The 17,120-nt window shown below is 48.0% G+C and overlaps 1 protein-coding gene across 5 annotated transcripts in view; it reads right to left on the bottom strand.

The window, feature by feature from the left end:
* SGSM3 (small G protein signaling modulator 3) overlaps nucleotides 1-17,120 on the bottom strand; it is a 57,146-nt gene that overhangs the window by 26,073 nt on the left and 13,953 nt on the right. For 3 of the 5 annotated variants that reach the window (XM_084644507.1, XM_084644512.1, XM_084644510.1), the window contains 2 exons: nucleotides 8,968-9,054; nucleotides 409-494 (listed from right to left, as the gene is read on the bottom strand). In XM_084644507.1, the coding sequence (XP_084500633.1) occupies nucleotides 409-494; nucleotides 8,968-8,974 (93 nt within the window). In that variant the 5' untranslated portion in view covers nucleotides 8,975-9,054. Of the gene's footprint in view, nucleotides 1-408; nucleotides 495-8,967; nucleotides 9,055-9,353; nucleotides 9,429-11,260; nucleotides 11,356-17,120 lie in introns of all 5 variants that reach the window. The other 2 variants (XM_084644508.1, XM_084644509.1) reach the window with 2 other exon arrangements.

Raw genomic sequence — 17,120 nt, 5'->3', positions numbered from 1 at the left:
GGCTGTGGAACCCATGACTGACTGGTGGATGGTTAAAAAGAGCCTTCTCTGTATCGTAAAATGCCACCACTTTTACAAATGTGCAAGAGTTGCAAAAGAGCAGGGAAATGATCCACAGAGGTTTCTTCAGGCTCTGGGTGTCCCCTTGGCTCTGTTCAGCAGAGGCTGCGCTCACTACCCAAAACTTAGTTTAACCAGCAAGACCCAGCTGTTTGCAGCTTCAAACACAGAATTTAAATGTCAGCTCATTGCTTAGAACAGTTTTGGGGGGAAAGAGAAAGTCTGCACCTTCCCTGCAGCATTAAGAGTCCAGTAAACCAGCAGCAACACTTCATATTTATTACTCTACCAGCGAAGAGAAAAAAGCAGATACTAACTGTGTTCTCCCCTCCCCTCTCCCCGCTGTACCTGGGTGTACTTTGCCAGGATCTCCTGTGGCCAGATGCTGGGGGTGAGAGCCGAGAAGGGGCCCCCAGAAGAGGGGGTGTAGTTTCCTAAATACAAAGGGATCAACACACACAATAATTAAGAACAAGGAGCAGCTTAGTAAATATTAACTAACACCTAACACTGACAGCCGACAAATTCAGTGAGATGTCAGATGGCTACAATGGCACCTAGGTATTTATACAGCTCTCATCACCTTAGTAACTGTGCGACCATTGCCCAAGGAAGCCAACAGGATCAGCTTATGTTTCCTGTAGCCTCTTTCATCCCTCGGGAACTCAGAGTAGTAAGTGTCGCTCCCACTAAAAGGGAGCATATCTAGGATGGAACATGAGGCAAACTTTTTATACCAGCATTTCAGAAATTTAATGACTAAGTAAAGGCACACAAGGGCAAAATCAGGTATCCTAGGGATAATGGAGAGAGAGTATTCAGGGAAGTGAAATGAACATGTCTCATTGTGATTTTAGGGCTCATCTGAAACATAACTAAACACCATCCCCATGTGCCACATTGGAGCATTCGTTCAATCTTCATGGTGCAACAACTACCACCTGCTGAGTCACCAGTCCAATTCCCACCGCAACTGGAGTTTCCTGGAGCTTTGCCATCCAGACTAGTTTAACTTGTGAGCTGATGGTATCTACATAGACCCCAAATCTGTCTCTTCCAAGAGGAGGCAGCTCCAGTAGAACTGAGGGGTTGGGATAAATCTAACCTCCTCTCAGAGTTTGTAGTGGGAGTTCAACCAGCGGTGGCTGAAACTGCAGTTACAGTAAAAACAAAAAACCTAAAGCCAGATTTAGTCCCATTCCATAGCTCCTCATTTAAAAGAAAAAGGAGCCATGTTCACTAATCAGACTCAACCCCTGCTCTGTTCAGTTGGGAGCATCACAGCTCTGGGTAAGTGGTTTGCTCTGCTGCAGTTGTCCAGCAGCACCTCCACCACGGATGGATGGAACAGAAGGAACTGTTGTGAGGGGAGTAAAAGGGAGATGGGGAAGGATTGTGAATGTGGGGTGAGAGAATCCGAGACTGTCCCTGCTGGAAGGGGATACAGCCCTGGTCTACACCTAAAAGTTAAGTCAGCATAGCTATGGCACTCAGAATGCACACCCTTGGAGTGCTGTGTCTATGCTGACACAGCTAAGTCAATGGAAGAATTCTTCTGTTGATCTAGCTACTTCCACTCAGAGAGGTGGATTTTTGAAGATGACACTAAGCTGGGGGGAAAAGAGATACATTGGAGGGTAGGGATAGGGTCCAGAGTGACCTAGACAAATTGGAAGACTGGGCCAAAAGAAATCTGATGAGGTTCAACAAGGACAAGTACAGAGTCCTGCACTTAGGATGGAAGAATCCCATGCACTGCTACAGGCTGGGGACCAACTGGCTAAGCGGCAGTTCTGCAAAAAAGGACAAGGGGATTACAGTGAACAAGAACCTGGATATGAGTCAACAGGGTGCCCTTGTTGCCAAGAAGGCTAACGGCATATTGGGCTGCATTAGTAGATCCAGGGAAGTGATTATTCCCCTCTATTCGGCACTGGTGAGGCCACACCTGGAGTATTGTGTCCACTTTTGGCCCCCTCCCCCACTACAGAAAGAATGTGGACAAACTGGAGAGAGTCCAGTGGAGGGCAATGAAAATGATTAGTGGGCTAGGATACATGACTTATGAGGAGAGGCTGAGGGAACTGGGCATATTTAGTATGCAGAAGAGAAGAGTGAGGGGGGATTTGATAGCAGCCTTCAGCTACCTGAACGGGGGGTTCCAAAGCAGATGGAGCTAGGCTGTTCTCAGGGGTGGCAGATGACAGAACAAGGAGCAATGGTCTCAAGTTGCAGTCGAGGAGATCTAGGTTGGATATTAGGAAAAACTATTTCACTAGGAGGGTGGTGAAGCACTGGAATGGGTTACCTAGGGAGGTGGTGAAAACTTCATCCTTCGTGGTTTTTAAGGCCCAGCTTGACAAAGCCCTGGCTGGGATGATTTAGTTGGGGTTGGCCCTGCTTTGAGCAGAGGGTTGGACTAGATGACCTCCTGAGGTCTCTTCCAACTCTAATCTTCTATGATTACTTACCACAACAAAAAAAACCCTTCAGTCACTGTGGAAAGAGCTTACACTACAGCTGTGTAGGTGTGCCACTATCACACCTTTAGTGTAGACATGGCCATAGTTTACTAAGGCTTGGACTGAAAGGCTCAGACGTACAAGGCTTCACCACCCCTCAGACTCCTTCCCACCCCAGGCTGATCAGCTGGTAGTTGGAGCAAAGCGGGAGAGAACTTCCGGTACACATCTCTGAAAAAAGTTTTTTCTTCTTTTTGTATTCATACAACATCAAATCCACCATGAGGGAAAGATCCTGGATAGGAACAGAGCTGAGCAAAGTGGTGATGATGATGCATGAAGCAGAATAGATCTCAGCCTCTCTCCCTCTATGTCCCATGGCTGGGGCAGCTTCTGCAGGGCTCCGTGTGGTGTGGTGAGGAGAACTGGATTAATACCAATTGAACATGGGCAGGATCATCTTGAGGGAAGGAAGAGGCATTTTTACAGTTGGTCTCCCAACCAAAGCAGCACATTAAAATAAATGAATTTCTCTGATTACTGACCTCTAACTGGAGGTTCTTCGAGGTGCACGGTCCCTATCTGTATTCCACTGTGGGTTCACGTATGCACACCATGCGCTCGGAGCCATAGAACTTGAAAGCAGTGTCCACTGGTCTGCGCATGCGCCAGACCGACGGGCTAAAGCGTGGGGCAGACTGATCATCTGCCCAGTTTCTTCTCTAGCACAAATCAGAGAAGATCCGAAGCAGAGGGGAAGGAGGACAGGTTGTGGAATACAGGTAGGGACCACACATCTGAAAGAACCTCCAGTTACAGGTAAGTAACTTCCCCTTATTCTTTGAGTGATGATCCCTATTGTTTTCCATTGTGGGTGACAAGCAGTACTTAAATAGGAAGAGGGTGTGAGGAGATAGACGGTAGGGCTGAGCAAAGGATCACCGTCCCAAAGGAAGCATCGGCAGAGGAGTCCTGCACCAGGGCATAATGTCTCACAAATGTGTGAACAGAGCCCCAAGTGGCTACTTACGGATACCAAGGAGGGGTACCTCCTGAAGTGATGCCATAGCTGTTGCTTGTGCTCTTGTGGAATGAGCTCTTACCCAGGCAAGAGAGGAAAGTTCAATAGATAACAGAATAGAATGCAGCCAGAGATCCATTCAGAGATTCTCTGCGTGGAGATGCAGTGTCCCCTCATGCTTTCTGCTATAGCAACCAATAGCCTCAGGAGCATCTTGATTGGTTTTGTTCTTTTCAGGTTAACATCCAAGCCCTGCCAAGCACTGAGGGAGTGGAGTCTCTGTTTTTCTGAGGAAGGATGCAGTTTCGGACAGAACACAGTTAAGTGAATCCACTGGTTTAGATGAAATTTTGAAATTACTTTTGGGGGAGAATTTAAGTGTAAACGCAACGAAACCTTATCCTTACGGAATACAGTGTAAGGAGTATCCGCCATCATTGCTCCAAGCTAGCCAATGCTTTTGACTGAGGTGATGGCGACAAGGAATGCAACCTTCATGGAGAGATGTGCAGCAAGAAGCTAAAGGTTCAAAGGGTGGCCCTGTAAGAGCTGAGAGAACAAGGTTCAGGTCCCAGTGAGGAGCAGGATTCTGAATAGGCGGGAATGTTCTGATTAGGCCTTTCCAGAACCTGGTGATCAGTGGGTGTGCGAAGACAAAGCAGCCCTGAGAAGGTGGACAAAATACACTGATCACTGCCAAATGGACTTGCAAGGAGGTAATGGACAGGCCTGGTATCTTTAGAGAAAGGATATAGACTAAGATGAGAGGAATATCTGCAGTTTCTGCAGATTTCTGTGCTTCTGATGTGCTCAAGAAGAAAAGCGCCTCCATGTAGCTAAGTAACATCTTCTAGTAGAGTCCTTCCTACTGTTAGAAAGCATGTCTTGTACAGCTGGGGAACATGAACGTTCTAAGGATGATGCCCATCCAAATACCAAGTGCTCAGGTGAAGCAGACACTGGTCAGGCTGCTCGATCTTACCGTTCTCCACTGGGTCACGGGCTATGAAAACATTGGGAGGATGATTGGTACTTGGTATGACTTGCATAGGAGGTTGGGAAACAAACTGTCTGGGCCAGTAGGGAGTGACCAGGATAATCTGTGCCTTGTCTTGCCGGACTTTGCATAAAACTTGTGGCAGAACAGTAGCGGAGGGAAGGCATAGTTCAATTGGTCCGACCAAGAAAGAAGTAGAGCGTCACACTGGGAGTGGTGACCTAAGGCTCTTCTGGAGCAATATGTGATGCATTTCCCGTTTGTTTGAGAGGCGAACAGATCCCTGGTTGAGGATACCCATAGAGTGAAAATATTGTGCGGTACTGAGTCGTGGAGCTCCCACTTGTGGTCGACTGCAAAATGTCTGCTGAAGGAGTCTGTAAGCACATTTTGTTTCTCTGGAAGGTGGGCTGCTGATAGGATGATTTGATTGCTGACATGTCAGTTCCATAGGCTGACCCCTTCTGCACACAAGGGGATGGATCTTGCTCCTCCCTGCTTGTTGATGTAGGAGAAAGTCGTAAGGCTGTCTGATATTATAAGGACACGATGAGTGTGGATGAATGGAAGAAAGGACTGCTCACAATTCCAGGATATTGATGTGCATCCTGGACTTGCGAAATGTCCAGGTACCTTGTGCTATGCATGTTAATGTAGACTCCCCAACATAATAGGGATGCATCTGTAATAATGGTCCTGTCCGGTGAGGAAGGCAGAAAGGGGATGTACACAGATACCTGGTGAGGATTTGTCCACCATAGAAGGGAAGATAGCACCTTGGCGGGAAGGGTTACCATTAAGTTCATGGGAAGGCGGTTTGGCGAGTATACCAACTGCAGCCATGTCCGAAGGCAGCGAAGGTGGAATCCTGCGAATGGGGTAACGTAAGTGCATGAGGCCATATGACCTAAGAGGCAGACATGTCTTGACTGGTACCTGGGCTATAATATTGTTCATGGTCTAGAACCTGCCCTTGGGCAAGTACACTCTTTCAGTGATAGAATTCAAGGTGACCCCAATACAGAAATTGTATAGGGGTAAAAACACATTTTTTGGCATTTACACTGACCCTCAGTGAGGAGAAGGGGTGCAGCATAATAGAAGTTGATGAACACATGCCTCCTGGCCTTACTTAGTGATAAGGAGCCAGTCATTGAGGTGGGGGAAGACAATGAGACCAAGATATCTGACATGAGCTGTTACTGCTGAGAATACTTTGGTAAAGACTCTGGGGGCAGTTGCTATGCCAAAAGGGAGCACTCTATTGAAAATGGTCAGAGCCCCTACGAATCTGAAGAGTCTGTGAGCAGGGTGAATGTCTACATGAAAGGAGGTGTCCTTCATGCTGAGAGCCATAAACAATGTCCTTTTATAAAGATGGGATTATAGATGCCAATGTGACCATGCAAAACCTGAATTTGTGAATTAGGTGGTTGAGACGGCGGACACTGAGTAGTCTCCAGTCGCCCTTCTTTTTAGGTACTAGGAAGTCAAGTAAAACCTGCTCCCTTGGTGTTGAGGAGGGACATGTTCTATTGCTCCTTGCTCCAATAGGGAGTCCATATCTTGTTTGAGAATACTCTTGTGAGAGTGGTCCCTGAAGGAGGGTAGGGATGGGGGTGCTTTGGAGAGGCAGGGATGTAAACTCTATTGTATAGCCGGAGTGGAGGATTTGTTCAGCACTCACTTGTCAGTTATTGCACTCCATGTGTTGAAAGAGAGTGCTAGATGACCCCCAAATGATGGGGAGGAGGGGGCTGGAAGGTATTGGGCTTAGTGGTTCACAGCTCTCGAGCTTCCATCAAAAATAATGTTTAGCTGGAGGCGAAGATAGGGTGCAGAGGGTGGGGGGAAGCAGGTCTTTTGAATCCTCTGCCTCTTGTGTGGTGGTTCATAGGGCCTCTGGTGGAAAAACTGTTGAGCCATAGGCCTAGGTCTAGATGACTGGCAGTGAAACCTCCTGTTAGGGGCAAGCATGTATATGCCCATGGAGTGAAGGGTAACTCTAAAGTTCTTCAAGGTATGGAGGGACTTGTTGGTCTTTCATCAGACGAGCTGCGATTCATCAAAGGGATGGTCCTTGACATTATTCTGGACCACCCTAGGGTATCCTGATGCATGGATCCATGACTCCCTATGCAGAACAATGGCGGTAGGCCACAGCTCTAGCAGAGATGTCAGCTGTATCAACTATGGACCGGAGATCGGTCTTGGCTATCAGTTTGCCTTCATCTATCAGAGCCCAGAATGAGCTCTGTCCTGTTGTGGACAACTGTCAGTAAACTCTGCAAGCCTGGAGTAGTTCAGGAAGTTGTACTTCGCCATTAGTGCTTAGTAATTGGCTAGCCTGAACTGGAGACTAGATGATGAAAAGAACTCTCTCCCCAACAGGTCCAGACGCTTGTCCTCTTTATCTGTAGGAGTAGACAAGCAGTGTTGCGGTTCAGCCCTTTCAGAAGCAGCCTGATGACCAGTGAGTTGGCAGTGGGGTGAGAAAACAAAAATTCTGTCCCTTTGGCTGGCACGTAATAACACTTCTCTGACCTCTTTGGAATGGGAGCACATGTGGCAGGTATGTGCCAGACCATCTTAGCTGGCTCCAGTATGGCTTCATTAACAGGTTGTGCTGTTCTGTTGGATCCAGATGAGTGGAGGACATCTAGGAGTTTGTGGTGGGAGACCTGGACTTCTTCAAGAGGAATGTGTAGTTCTGTCGCAAATCTGTAAAGAAGGTCCTGGAACTGTTTGAGGTCACTATGGGGAGAAGGAGACAAAGTGTTCACTGCTTCGTCTGGAGAGGAAGAAGGCAGTCTTACTAATTCCAGCTGAATGACCAGATCTGGAGTGTATTGCTCCTCCTCCTCTGTAGGATCCAGGGGCAGATCTGAGCGTCCTCTTTGAGGGGAGGCAAGGGGCAACTCCCCTAGCAGATTGGACCAACTCTGCAGGGGTACTGGTCCCAAGACCCCCAATATGGCCCGTAGAAGGTGTTGATGGGGTTATGGAGGCCCTTATGGCATGGGATATTAGCAGCTCTGAGTTAGATGAGGTGGAGATTGGTCCCAAACTGGTATAAGTCTTTTGGGCAGCAGAGGATATGTAGGATGGAGGAACAAAGGTTCATCAGGTTGTTTGGAGTCTCCCGAGGAAGAGGTGGCCAATTCTGTTTCCAGTGGCAATACAATCAGTGTTGCTGGAGGGGAGTTGTATCCCGAGTATGGAGTGGTTGACTCTCCTTGTCGTATTTTTCTTGAGATAGAGGGACCCACTGGAGTAAGGGATTCTGGATCTGGGAGAGCAAAAACATCCTGTGGAGCAGCAATGGATTCAGTTCTCCCCAGTGTAAAAGGGTTCTATCTGTCTGAGCTCCTGGAGCCAGAGGAGATTGTTTTACTTTTGAGGAAGATGGTGCCATGGATAAGTGAAGTTGGCAATGATTAGTCTTTGTCAGTGCCAGCAGATCCTGGGGCTTGGGAGGTGCCCAGGATGACAGTACTGACCGATCGTGGGCCAGTACTGATGTAGCCCAATGTTTGTGGGCTTTTTTGTCATGCATCTGGGACTTGGGACATACTAAGTTCCCTTAGGCCAAGCTGATGGGCTTGCTCCGAGCCACATCCGACTTCTCTGAAGTGGATTTAGAAGGAGACTTACTCTCAATGCTTATGAGAGTGTTTCTTTGATCCCTGACAAACTTCTACTAGATTTGGACTTTGCAGCATTTTGATTGAGGACGCGTGGTCTTCTCCATGAGGTATTTCCAAAGATGAAGTTCCCACCTTTCTCAGATATGATTGAGGAATGACCAGCAGATACTGCAACTCAGTGCAACGTGAGCTTCCCCAAGGCAGTACAGGCAGTGCTGGTGGTCACTCCTGACTGAGAAGGATCGCAGGCAGGAAGTGCAGAGTTTGAAGGCCAGAGTCTTGGGCATAGTCCACTACCCATAAGGGCTACGGGGAGGTGGATGTTTCCCCCTTGAAAAGAGTCTAACACTAACATCTATAAAAACACTAAATTATAAAACTGTATAAGCTGCTAAAAGCTATTAACAATGCTAGATCTAAATCCTATTTTGTAGGCTGACGCTAAAGCTATGAACACAGGGAGGTTCTGACCCAGACCATGTGGCGGTGAGAAGGACCCTTTTTCCCGTTGGTCGGAGGCATGAGGTTAGCCAGGGCGCATTCACGCACCAAGAGACGCTACTTTCAGATTCTTGACTCCAGGTGCATGCATAAACCCACAATGGAATACAATGGGGACCATCACTCGAAGGGAAAATGGTTCCTTGAGACAGTAGCTTACCAGCAGCAGTTTATGTGAAAAGAACAAACAGGCTCTTTCAATAGAGCTTTATTGTTGCTGGTCCCGCCCTCAGACATAGACAGGAAAATATGCCCCAAGGCCTGGCATCCTCTACTTACCTGACATGGTGCTGGAGGAGTGTGCGTGATGGAGGGCGACGTGTATCTCTAGGCGTGCTGCCCTCCAAAAAGTCTCAGGTCACTGCTCTGCTCAAGAAAAAAAAATAAAGGTAGAAAAACAGAAGTGATCAGGAGAGTATTCATTCAACACCTGGGGTCAACTGTGTCCCGGTTGCTCCTAATGAACAACCCCCCACCAATTTTCCACAAGATGAAATCCCCTCAACCCAAGACCTACCCACATGGCCTGAGGGAAATTCCTTTCTGACCTGAGTAACAAAGGGATATGAGCAACGGTAAAATGATCTCTTTACACCATTCTTGTGATACTAAAATCATGTCAGATTTAAAGGGAAAAGAAAGTAAAAAATCAAGTTGCTGCTCACCACAGAAGCTGTTTGTTTACTTTTACATCACACTCAGGATCCTGCATTCAGTGGTGGGCACTAGGAAAACATGACCTGGAAGGAATTCAGATCATGATTCAAGACTGGAGGGAACGCCGCTAACCGTAAACCAGGAATTACAGGGAAAGCTTTAGAATATCTTGCACAATAAAAAGGGTGTAAACCTTGAGGCTGTAGAGGAATTGTTCTGAATGGTACAAGGGGACATAACTAGGAGTAATAAGAGAGAGAGAGAAACATTTCATAAGAGTGAGGTCTATTAAGCTATGGATTAGTCTCCCCAAGGGATGCAGTGGGAGTCTCACCACTCAACACAGTCTGAGGCCTGGTCTACACTACAAAGTTAGGTCAATGTAAGCTGCTTTCTGTTGACCTAATCATGCATGTTTCTACACTTAAATTTGTCTCCCACCTATCTAAGTGCTCTGTTATGCCAACACAGTAAGACCAGCTCTCAGAGTAGAGGTCAACGCAGCACAAGTGTAAGACACCACATTACTTATGTCAACCCTAACAGTCCTCCCGCAGCTGTCCACAATGCCCAGTGCTGACCGCTCTGGTCACAATTGTTAGCTCCACTGCCCAGAGGTTACATTGACTGGAAGGTCCCTGGCCCCCACTTAAAGCCATGCAAATTTTTGAAAAGACTTTTTCTAATTGCCTAGCTTGGTGAGCACACCCAGCAGCTCTCCACTGTTGAGCGCAACTGCTCATGCCAGCTACACGCTCCAGATGCACTCCTACCTGAGTAGTCAGGAATACTGGATTTCCTGAGCCAGGGGAGAAGAGCCTGTGCAGGCACAGCTCCGATCCAGACGAAGAAACACTGACATCTATGAGCAGATTGCTCAGGGAACGCAGGAGAAGGGGTACGACAGGGACCAGCAGGCATACCAGAAAGCCAGGAAAGCCAACAGTCAATCTGGAGCTGAGCCCCAGACCTGATGCTTTTACAAAGAGCTGCATGCCATATTTAGTAGAGACCCCCACTGCCACCCATCATACCACAGTGGATACCTCTGAAGAGCCTGAGTAACAAGCCCCTATCGTGAACAGCAAGGAGGAGGAGATGGGCAAAGAAGAGGAGGAGTATGGGGGACAGAAGACCGAGAGTTCAGGACCTGTTTTTGACTTCACCGCAGTACAGCTAGTCTCTCCTGTCGAGCTCTACGCAGGGGAGGGAATCTCGGGTAAGTGTGTTAATAAATTTCCCATTATAGCGATGGCAACCCCAACTTAGCAGGACATGGCCATCAACTTTTCATTAATTTACTCACACTACATGAGGTAGTGGTGCAACAAAGAGTGGAAGTGTTGCTATCTGCTTTTCATTCCCCTCTAGAGTTAGGCGGTCGGGGACCATGTGGAGCAGTATGTTTATGTACACAGGGAATGTCCCTCGAATCCTCTGAGAGATCGCAATGAAGCTTCCATGCATATACATGGCAAATCCTCTCCCAAAGATTTCTAGGGATGACAACTGTATTTCTTCCTGCATGGTACGACACTTTCCCACACTTGTCTGTGATAACTTCGGCAGGCACCACTGCAGTACACAGGTTAACAGCATACAGGCCAGGGCAACTTCAGGTTGCCAGGAGCAGCTGTGATCTCTCTGCCTTTGTTACCCTCATGAGTGAGACAACAGCTAACATCACCACTACCTGTGGAAAAAGGTGCCAGTGCCCTGTACTCAGTTTCATGCAAGCAAGCAATTCCCTCATTGTTTCCCTCACCCCAGCAGGTCATGCTCACCATGGTTTGACTGAGGGGGGCACCAGACACCATCACTCCAAAGCAGAAGTGTCAATAAGCATGTCTTGTTTAACATTTTAGGGGAGCAAGGAAAGGGGGAAGTTCTGAATCTTAGGTTTCACTTTCCGTACCTACAATACCAAGAATGGTACCAGTGTGTTTTATCTGTCACTGCAGCCGTTGCGCCCTTGAGGGGTACACCGTCACAGCAGCGGAAAGACTGACCCTGATAAGGAAGAGAAAAAAGAGACGATGTGGGAGGACATGTTCTGAGAGATCCTGCATCAGATCTTGAACAGACAGCCTGCAGGGTGAATATGGCAGACTGCATGGAGAAGGAAAGAGCAGATAGGAGAAAGGCGCAGGAATTTCTGGCTGCCACTCACAATGAGTGAAGTGCTCAGCCTGGCAGGGCTAGAGGCTGCACGCTCTTTGATCCTCTTTCTCCTGGGGACGGGAGAGGGCCTGGGAGACCCAGCCAGCTCTGGCAAAGGGTGAGGTAGGACAGGGCCACAGCACACCATGTCCCCCGGCAGGACAGTAAAGAAGTTGACGAGGGGGAGTAAAGGCTCTGTGGGTGCTGGTGTCTGGGCTGGGGGGTGCCCCATGCCTTGGCTCTGTGGGCCAGGGGGTGCCCCGCAGCTGGGCTCTGGGGGGATGGGAGTGCAGGTGTCTGAGCTCTGGCAGCCCATACAGCCCCTTAAGCACCCCCCAACTGGAACTCGGTTGTTATAGAGGTTTCTTTAACTCTACTCCTGCGAGGAATCTTGTTTGCCGTTGTCTGTATTGTTGACATACTTGCCGACAGGTGTTTTGAAATAAATTACCAAAACAATTGAAACTGGAATGATTATATTTGTGTTATTTTGACAAATAAAATATGCAGAATTTTAAAATAGTGTGGCCAGAATTTTTAATTTTTTGATGCAGAATTCCCACAGGAGTAACCACACAATCCCTAAAAGGCCCCCAGTCTGGAATGTCAGGTTGAGCACAATACACCACAGCACATTATTGTGGCTCACTGCTAAAGTGCTCTTTTCAAAGCCTCCCCAACCCGTACAGCTCCTTTTTGAGCTTTTCGGATAGCCCTTGTATGTGGCTGTTCAAACTTGGCAGACAGCTGCTCCACCCGTGGCTACTTTTCCCACTTGGCTTCATAAAGACACAAGAGTCAGCTATAATCATCAGGATACTTTTTGCACTAAAATCCAATCTGATAAGTAAACAGTGCCAGTGCCCTTTCAATCTACCAAAAGCACATTCAACTGGCATTTTCCACCTGCTGAGCTAGCAGCTGAATGTTTCCTTGGTGCTGTCAAGGTGGCCAGCATATGGCTTCAGAAGCCAGAGGAGTAAGGTGTAGGCTGGATCCCACAGGATCACTACTGGCATTTCAACATCACCAATGGGAATCTGCCAGTCGGGAAAGAAGGCTTTCAGAACGGTCTTGTGTTCTTAAAGATGCAAGCATCATGCACCTTCCCTGACCAGCCAACATTGATGTCAGTGAAGCATCCTCGGTAATCCACCAGCACTTGCATAACCATGGAAAAGTAGCCCTTTCTATCTATGTACTCTGCAGCAAGGTGCTCTGGGACTAAAATAGGGATGTCCATGCCATCTACTGTTCCACCGCAGTTCAGGAACCCCACAGCTGCAAAGCCATACACTATGTCCTGCACATTGCTGAGAGTCACAGCCCTGCGTAGCAGGAGACTATTAATAGCCCTACACACTTGCGTGACAACAGCCCTCACAGTGGATTTTCCCACTCCAAAATTATTTCCCACTGACTTGCAGTAATCTAGCATTGCAAGTTTCCACAGCATAATCGCCACTTGCTTCTCCGTGGTCAGTGCAGGTCTGTTTCATATTCCTGTGATGGATGGCTAGAGTGCGGTTGGCACATAGATCCAGAAACGTGGCCTTGTGCATCCAAAAGTTCTGCAGGCACTGCTCATCCCAAACCTGCGTTACAAAGAAATCCCCCCAGTCACGGCTTGTTTCTTAGGTTCAGAAGCAGCTGCTCTATGAATGCCACCAAACTGGCTCTCGCTCTGTCCCACAGCAAACTGACCATGAGGAAATCCTAATGTTTCCCACAGTTCTTCTGCTGGCTCTGCAAACACCAGAGGCTTGTGTGGCTTGTGCTTGCGATGCTCATGACAATAGTGCAGAGATGTGCAGGCTCCATGCTTCTGTCTAAGATGGTGGACAGTGACAAGTCCTGTGCGGGTTCGTGGGAAATTTAAAATACGTGCGAAAATTATAGGACAGAGCTATTATGGGATGGAGACCACCACATTATGGGAAATTGACCCCTTGCTCCCAGTCACCCCTGCGCAACTTATTTCTGCCCCATCTTCCAAAACTACCCAAAAGACAGCGTGCTGAATGGTGGCAGGATGCATGCCGGGATACCTATCTCTGGCGCATCGCACTGTGCATGGACACAACCTCTCCTGGTGTACACAAGCAGCACTGATGCATGGAGCCAAGTATGCATGTGCACAAGCGATATACTAAGTCCAGCGGCTGTATGCCAATGCAACTTGGGTCAGCAAAACTTTACAGTGTGGACATGGCCTAAGGTGAACTGGGCCCTGCACAGGAGAACACACTATAGGGAACAATCCTGATTGGTTGGAAGATGGTCTTGTCTATTACAGGTGATTCAGCTCAGACAGTGAAGCCAGACTATTTGGCTTCATTTCTCAGCTCTCTAGCATGTGCAGGTTTGTAGATGGTTTGCCAGGACTGCAGGAAAGATTTCAATCCAGAAATAGACTTGTTACATTGAATGTAAAAAAGAATCATGCCATTTGTTGTCAGGTTTGGTGAAACTTTTTTTTAATAAAAGCCCACTAAAATCTAGACTTGGGACTTTAAATTGTTTTAAAGCATCCCAGGTTATACCAGACTCCCAAACACAGACTTGGTCCATTACGGCTCATGGCTTCAGCACCTGCTGAACTCCAATGGCAAGCGATGACATCACTGGAACTACAGTGGTCCAGGATCCCTAGCTGGGCAGCGTGTAGGCCATTGCTACAGAGTGGAAAGCAGCTGTTTGAGAACATATATGACAATGCTCCTTCCTTCCTTATCTGAACAGCTGTCTAAATAGGATCAGATGGCATGATCAGTGAGTAGCGAGAATCAAATTTAGCAGCAGAACTTCACCTACTGAACCCTACCTATATTGGTTATTTCCACCACCTGTAGTGAGAAAAACCTATAAACTTCTCCCTTGGGGCAGAACTTGTTTGGAACTTATGCACAGCACTTGTCTATGCTGTCCTCAACTGCTTCCTGCATGTAGTTCTGTTAATTCCCCTGAGTTCCGCCTTGCATCCCTCTTCCTCTTTCAGTGCTGGGTCTTTCGTGAGCGGCTAAAAGGAAAACTATGCAATGTGAATAAGCCACCACCAAAAACTGAGCTTAGAACCTCCAAACTCATTTTACTTGTGAGCTTTAGCTGCATCTGAACCTCGTAGATAGGTTTGGTTAGGAGCTTTCCATAAGGGCTATTTCTTCCCCCCTCGTGCCTCATTCTGACTGGCACCTGCATTTTGACACTGCCTTTTTAAGGTTGCTACCACCATGTCTTAGGTGATTGGGCCCAGGGTGTAGGGCGCTTGGGCCACATCCTACCCTTTGCTAAGGTGACCATATTTCCCAAAGAGAAAACGGGATGCCTCAGCTGCTCGCCCGAGGGCCCCCTGCCCCATAGCTGTTCCCCATCGCTGGAACCCTGCGCTTCTCCCCCTCCCCCCATGCAAGGCTGTTGCCTGGTCACTGGAACCCTGTGGGGGCTCACATGCTGGAATACTGTCCTCCGGCCTTCCCCTGCGGAGGCTGGCATCTATGTAGTCATCCCTTCTGCACCGCATCCCACTTTTTCCCCAAAAGTGGGCACTTGTCCTGTTTGCTCTTGCCAACTGATCAAGTCAGCAAGAGCAAACGGGACAAATGCCCACTTTTGGGGGAAAAAAAATCAGGACGGCCAGGACAGGGCTTTAAAAAAAAGGGGGGGACCTATCCCGGTCAAAACGGGACGTATGTTCACCTTACCCTTTGCTCATGCAGCTTCACTGAAGCCAATTAGAGTTGCAGGGGGATTAGGTCAGGGTGGAATTTGGCTCCTCGCCCTACTTGTTTTTCTGAGTCCCTTTAGGTTTCTTTAGACTCCCTGGTATTTCATTGTGGTTTACGTTACATTCACTCTGAATCACTGACCAGCACCTGAGTGGGGAGCATTTTACAATGTTGCTGTTCTCTGTCCCATACTCTGCACAGCTCAACCAGTGCACCCAGCCTGTCAGCTGCATGTTAACGAGGGGCCAGCCCAGTGGGTTGGACACAGCTGTGGAGGAGAAAGTGAACTGAAGGCAAGTTAATTATCCAGCCTGCTAGCGAATGAAGGGAGGAGGGAGAGGTCTGCTGCTGGGGGTGATGAGGGTTCCTTCCTCATCACAGTGCAGTCACAGAGGAACACAATACCTTTCCTTGCCCACTTGGTCACAAACAGCCCTTTCTAACAGTGTCCCCTCTCCCCACCAATTGCCTGATCACCACACCTGCTCCTCCTGCCTGCACCCCTCCCTAGACATGGGCCGGATAGTAAGGCACTGAACTTGGTGGGCAGGTTTTTCCTGCCTTCAGTTGCTATGGAAACCTTCCTGAAAGCAGTCATCTGGGACCTGCCTGAGAGAGAAAGAGAGCCCTGCTGCTGGCATGTCAGAACCAGGGGCGTGAGCGGCCAGAGTGGAGGTGGATAAATCATGTCAGGAAAGCAGGAAGGTGCCATCAGCTGCTGCACAGGGAGCCAGTGAATAGGAACCTGTCCAAGGGTCCAAGGATCCAAGCGTCTCACCGTGAAAGTGCCAAAACCATACCACAATAGCCCTCTGACTCCCAACCTCTGTGGGGCAAAGATTTCTCCAAACCAGCTGATCTCAAAGGGGGTCCAGCAGTTGTCTTGGGAGGACAATTCCACTCCCTAAGCACAGCTGCTCATCTGATCCATCTCGAGTAGCTGCTAGGGGCACCCTTAAACTATTTGCCTGATCTCAATGAATCCTAGTAGTAGTAGTATGAAAAAACATTCATAGCACGAACGTGCTTTAGAGATTAAAACATTAATTCAGTTCACTCCCTGCCCCAGCTCCAGTAAAACGTCACAGGAAACTGGGGCAAAGGATTCTGGGGCACATCAAGGGCTCAGTGGGGAGTGGGTACATGGTGGAGGAGAAAGGCCAAGAATACCTGCTCTACATATTCCCTGTGGCCCCATACCACAATGCCACTCCCTTGACTGACTGACGTCAGGCCAAAGCAGCCCTCCCCTCTTCCAAGGAGACAGTCTGTACTCCCCTCCCCCAAGGAACTTCCTGCTGATACAAAACCAGGAGGTGCAATTTTAAATGGATTTAAGAGATGGACAGAAAGCTAAGGAAAGGGACAGAGGATGAACCAGAAACCAGTTAGAGTGACAGTGGATGAGTCGTGAGACAGACTGTTAAGAAGCCAGTGAAGATAACATAGGATGAGGGTCCCCATTTCCAAGAGCAAGAGGATTATACAATTTCAGCACTGTGGGGCCCCGTGCATTTTAGAGAGAAGTAATGGGATATTGAAAATACAGAGGATCTTACTGGAAAACTCCAGTTACAGGAAAAGTGAAGCAATGAACTACCTTAAAAAAAAAAAAGAGAGAGAGAGAGAGAGAGAAAATGTTATGGCTGCAAGGTCAGCATCCCAAAATTAGGGTATTGTCTATATAACCTTAACTCTGCTCCCTAAGAGTCTGTGTTATGATAGTCCTTACATGATTGCATGCTATTTTTCATGTAGGCTTGACTGCCAGTAGTGCTGAACACCCACAATTCTAACTGCAGCCAGTGGGAACTGTAGGTGATTGACATGTCTGAAAAATCTGCCCCATACAATTTTTTCTATTACCCCAAATACACATTTCCCCTTGTA

This window comes from Lepidochelys olivacea, assembly GCF_965140295.1.
Source record: "Lepidochelys olivacea isolate rLepOli2 genome assembly, chromosome: 1".
In the NCBI taxonomy this organism is placed as follows: domain Eukaryota; kingdom Metazoa; phylum Chordata; order Testudines; family Cheloniidae; genus Lepidochelys; species Lepidochelys olivacea.
This window is presented reverse-complemented; position numbering and strand designations above follow the sequence as displayed.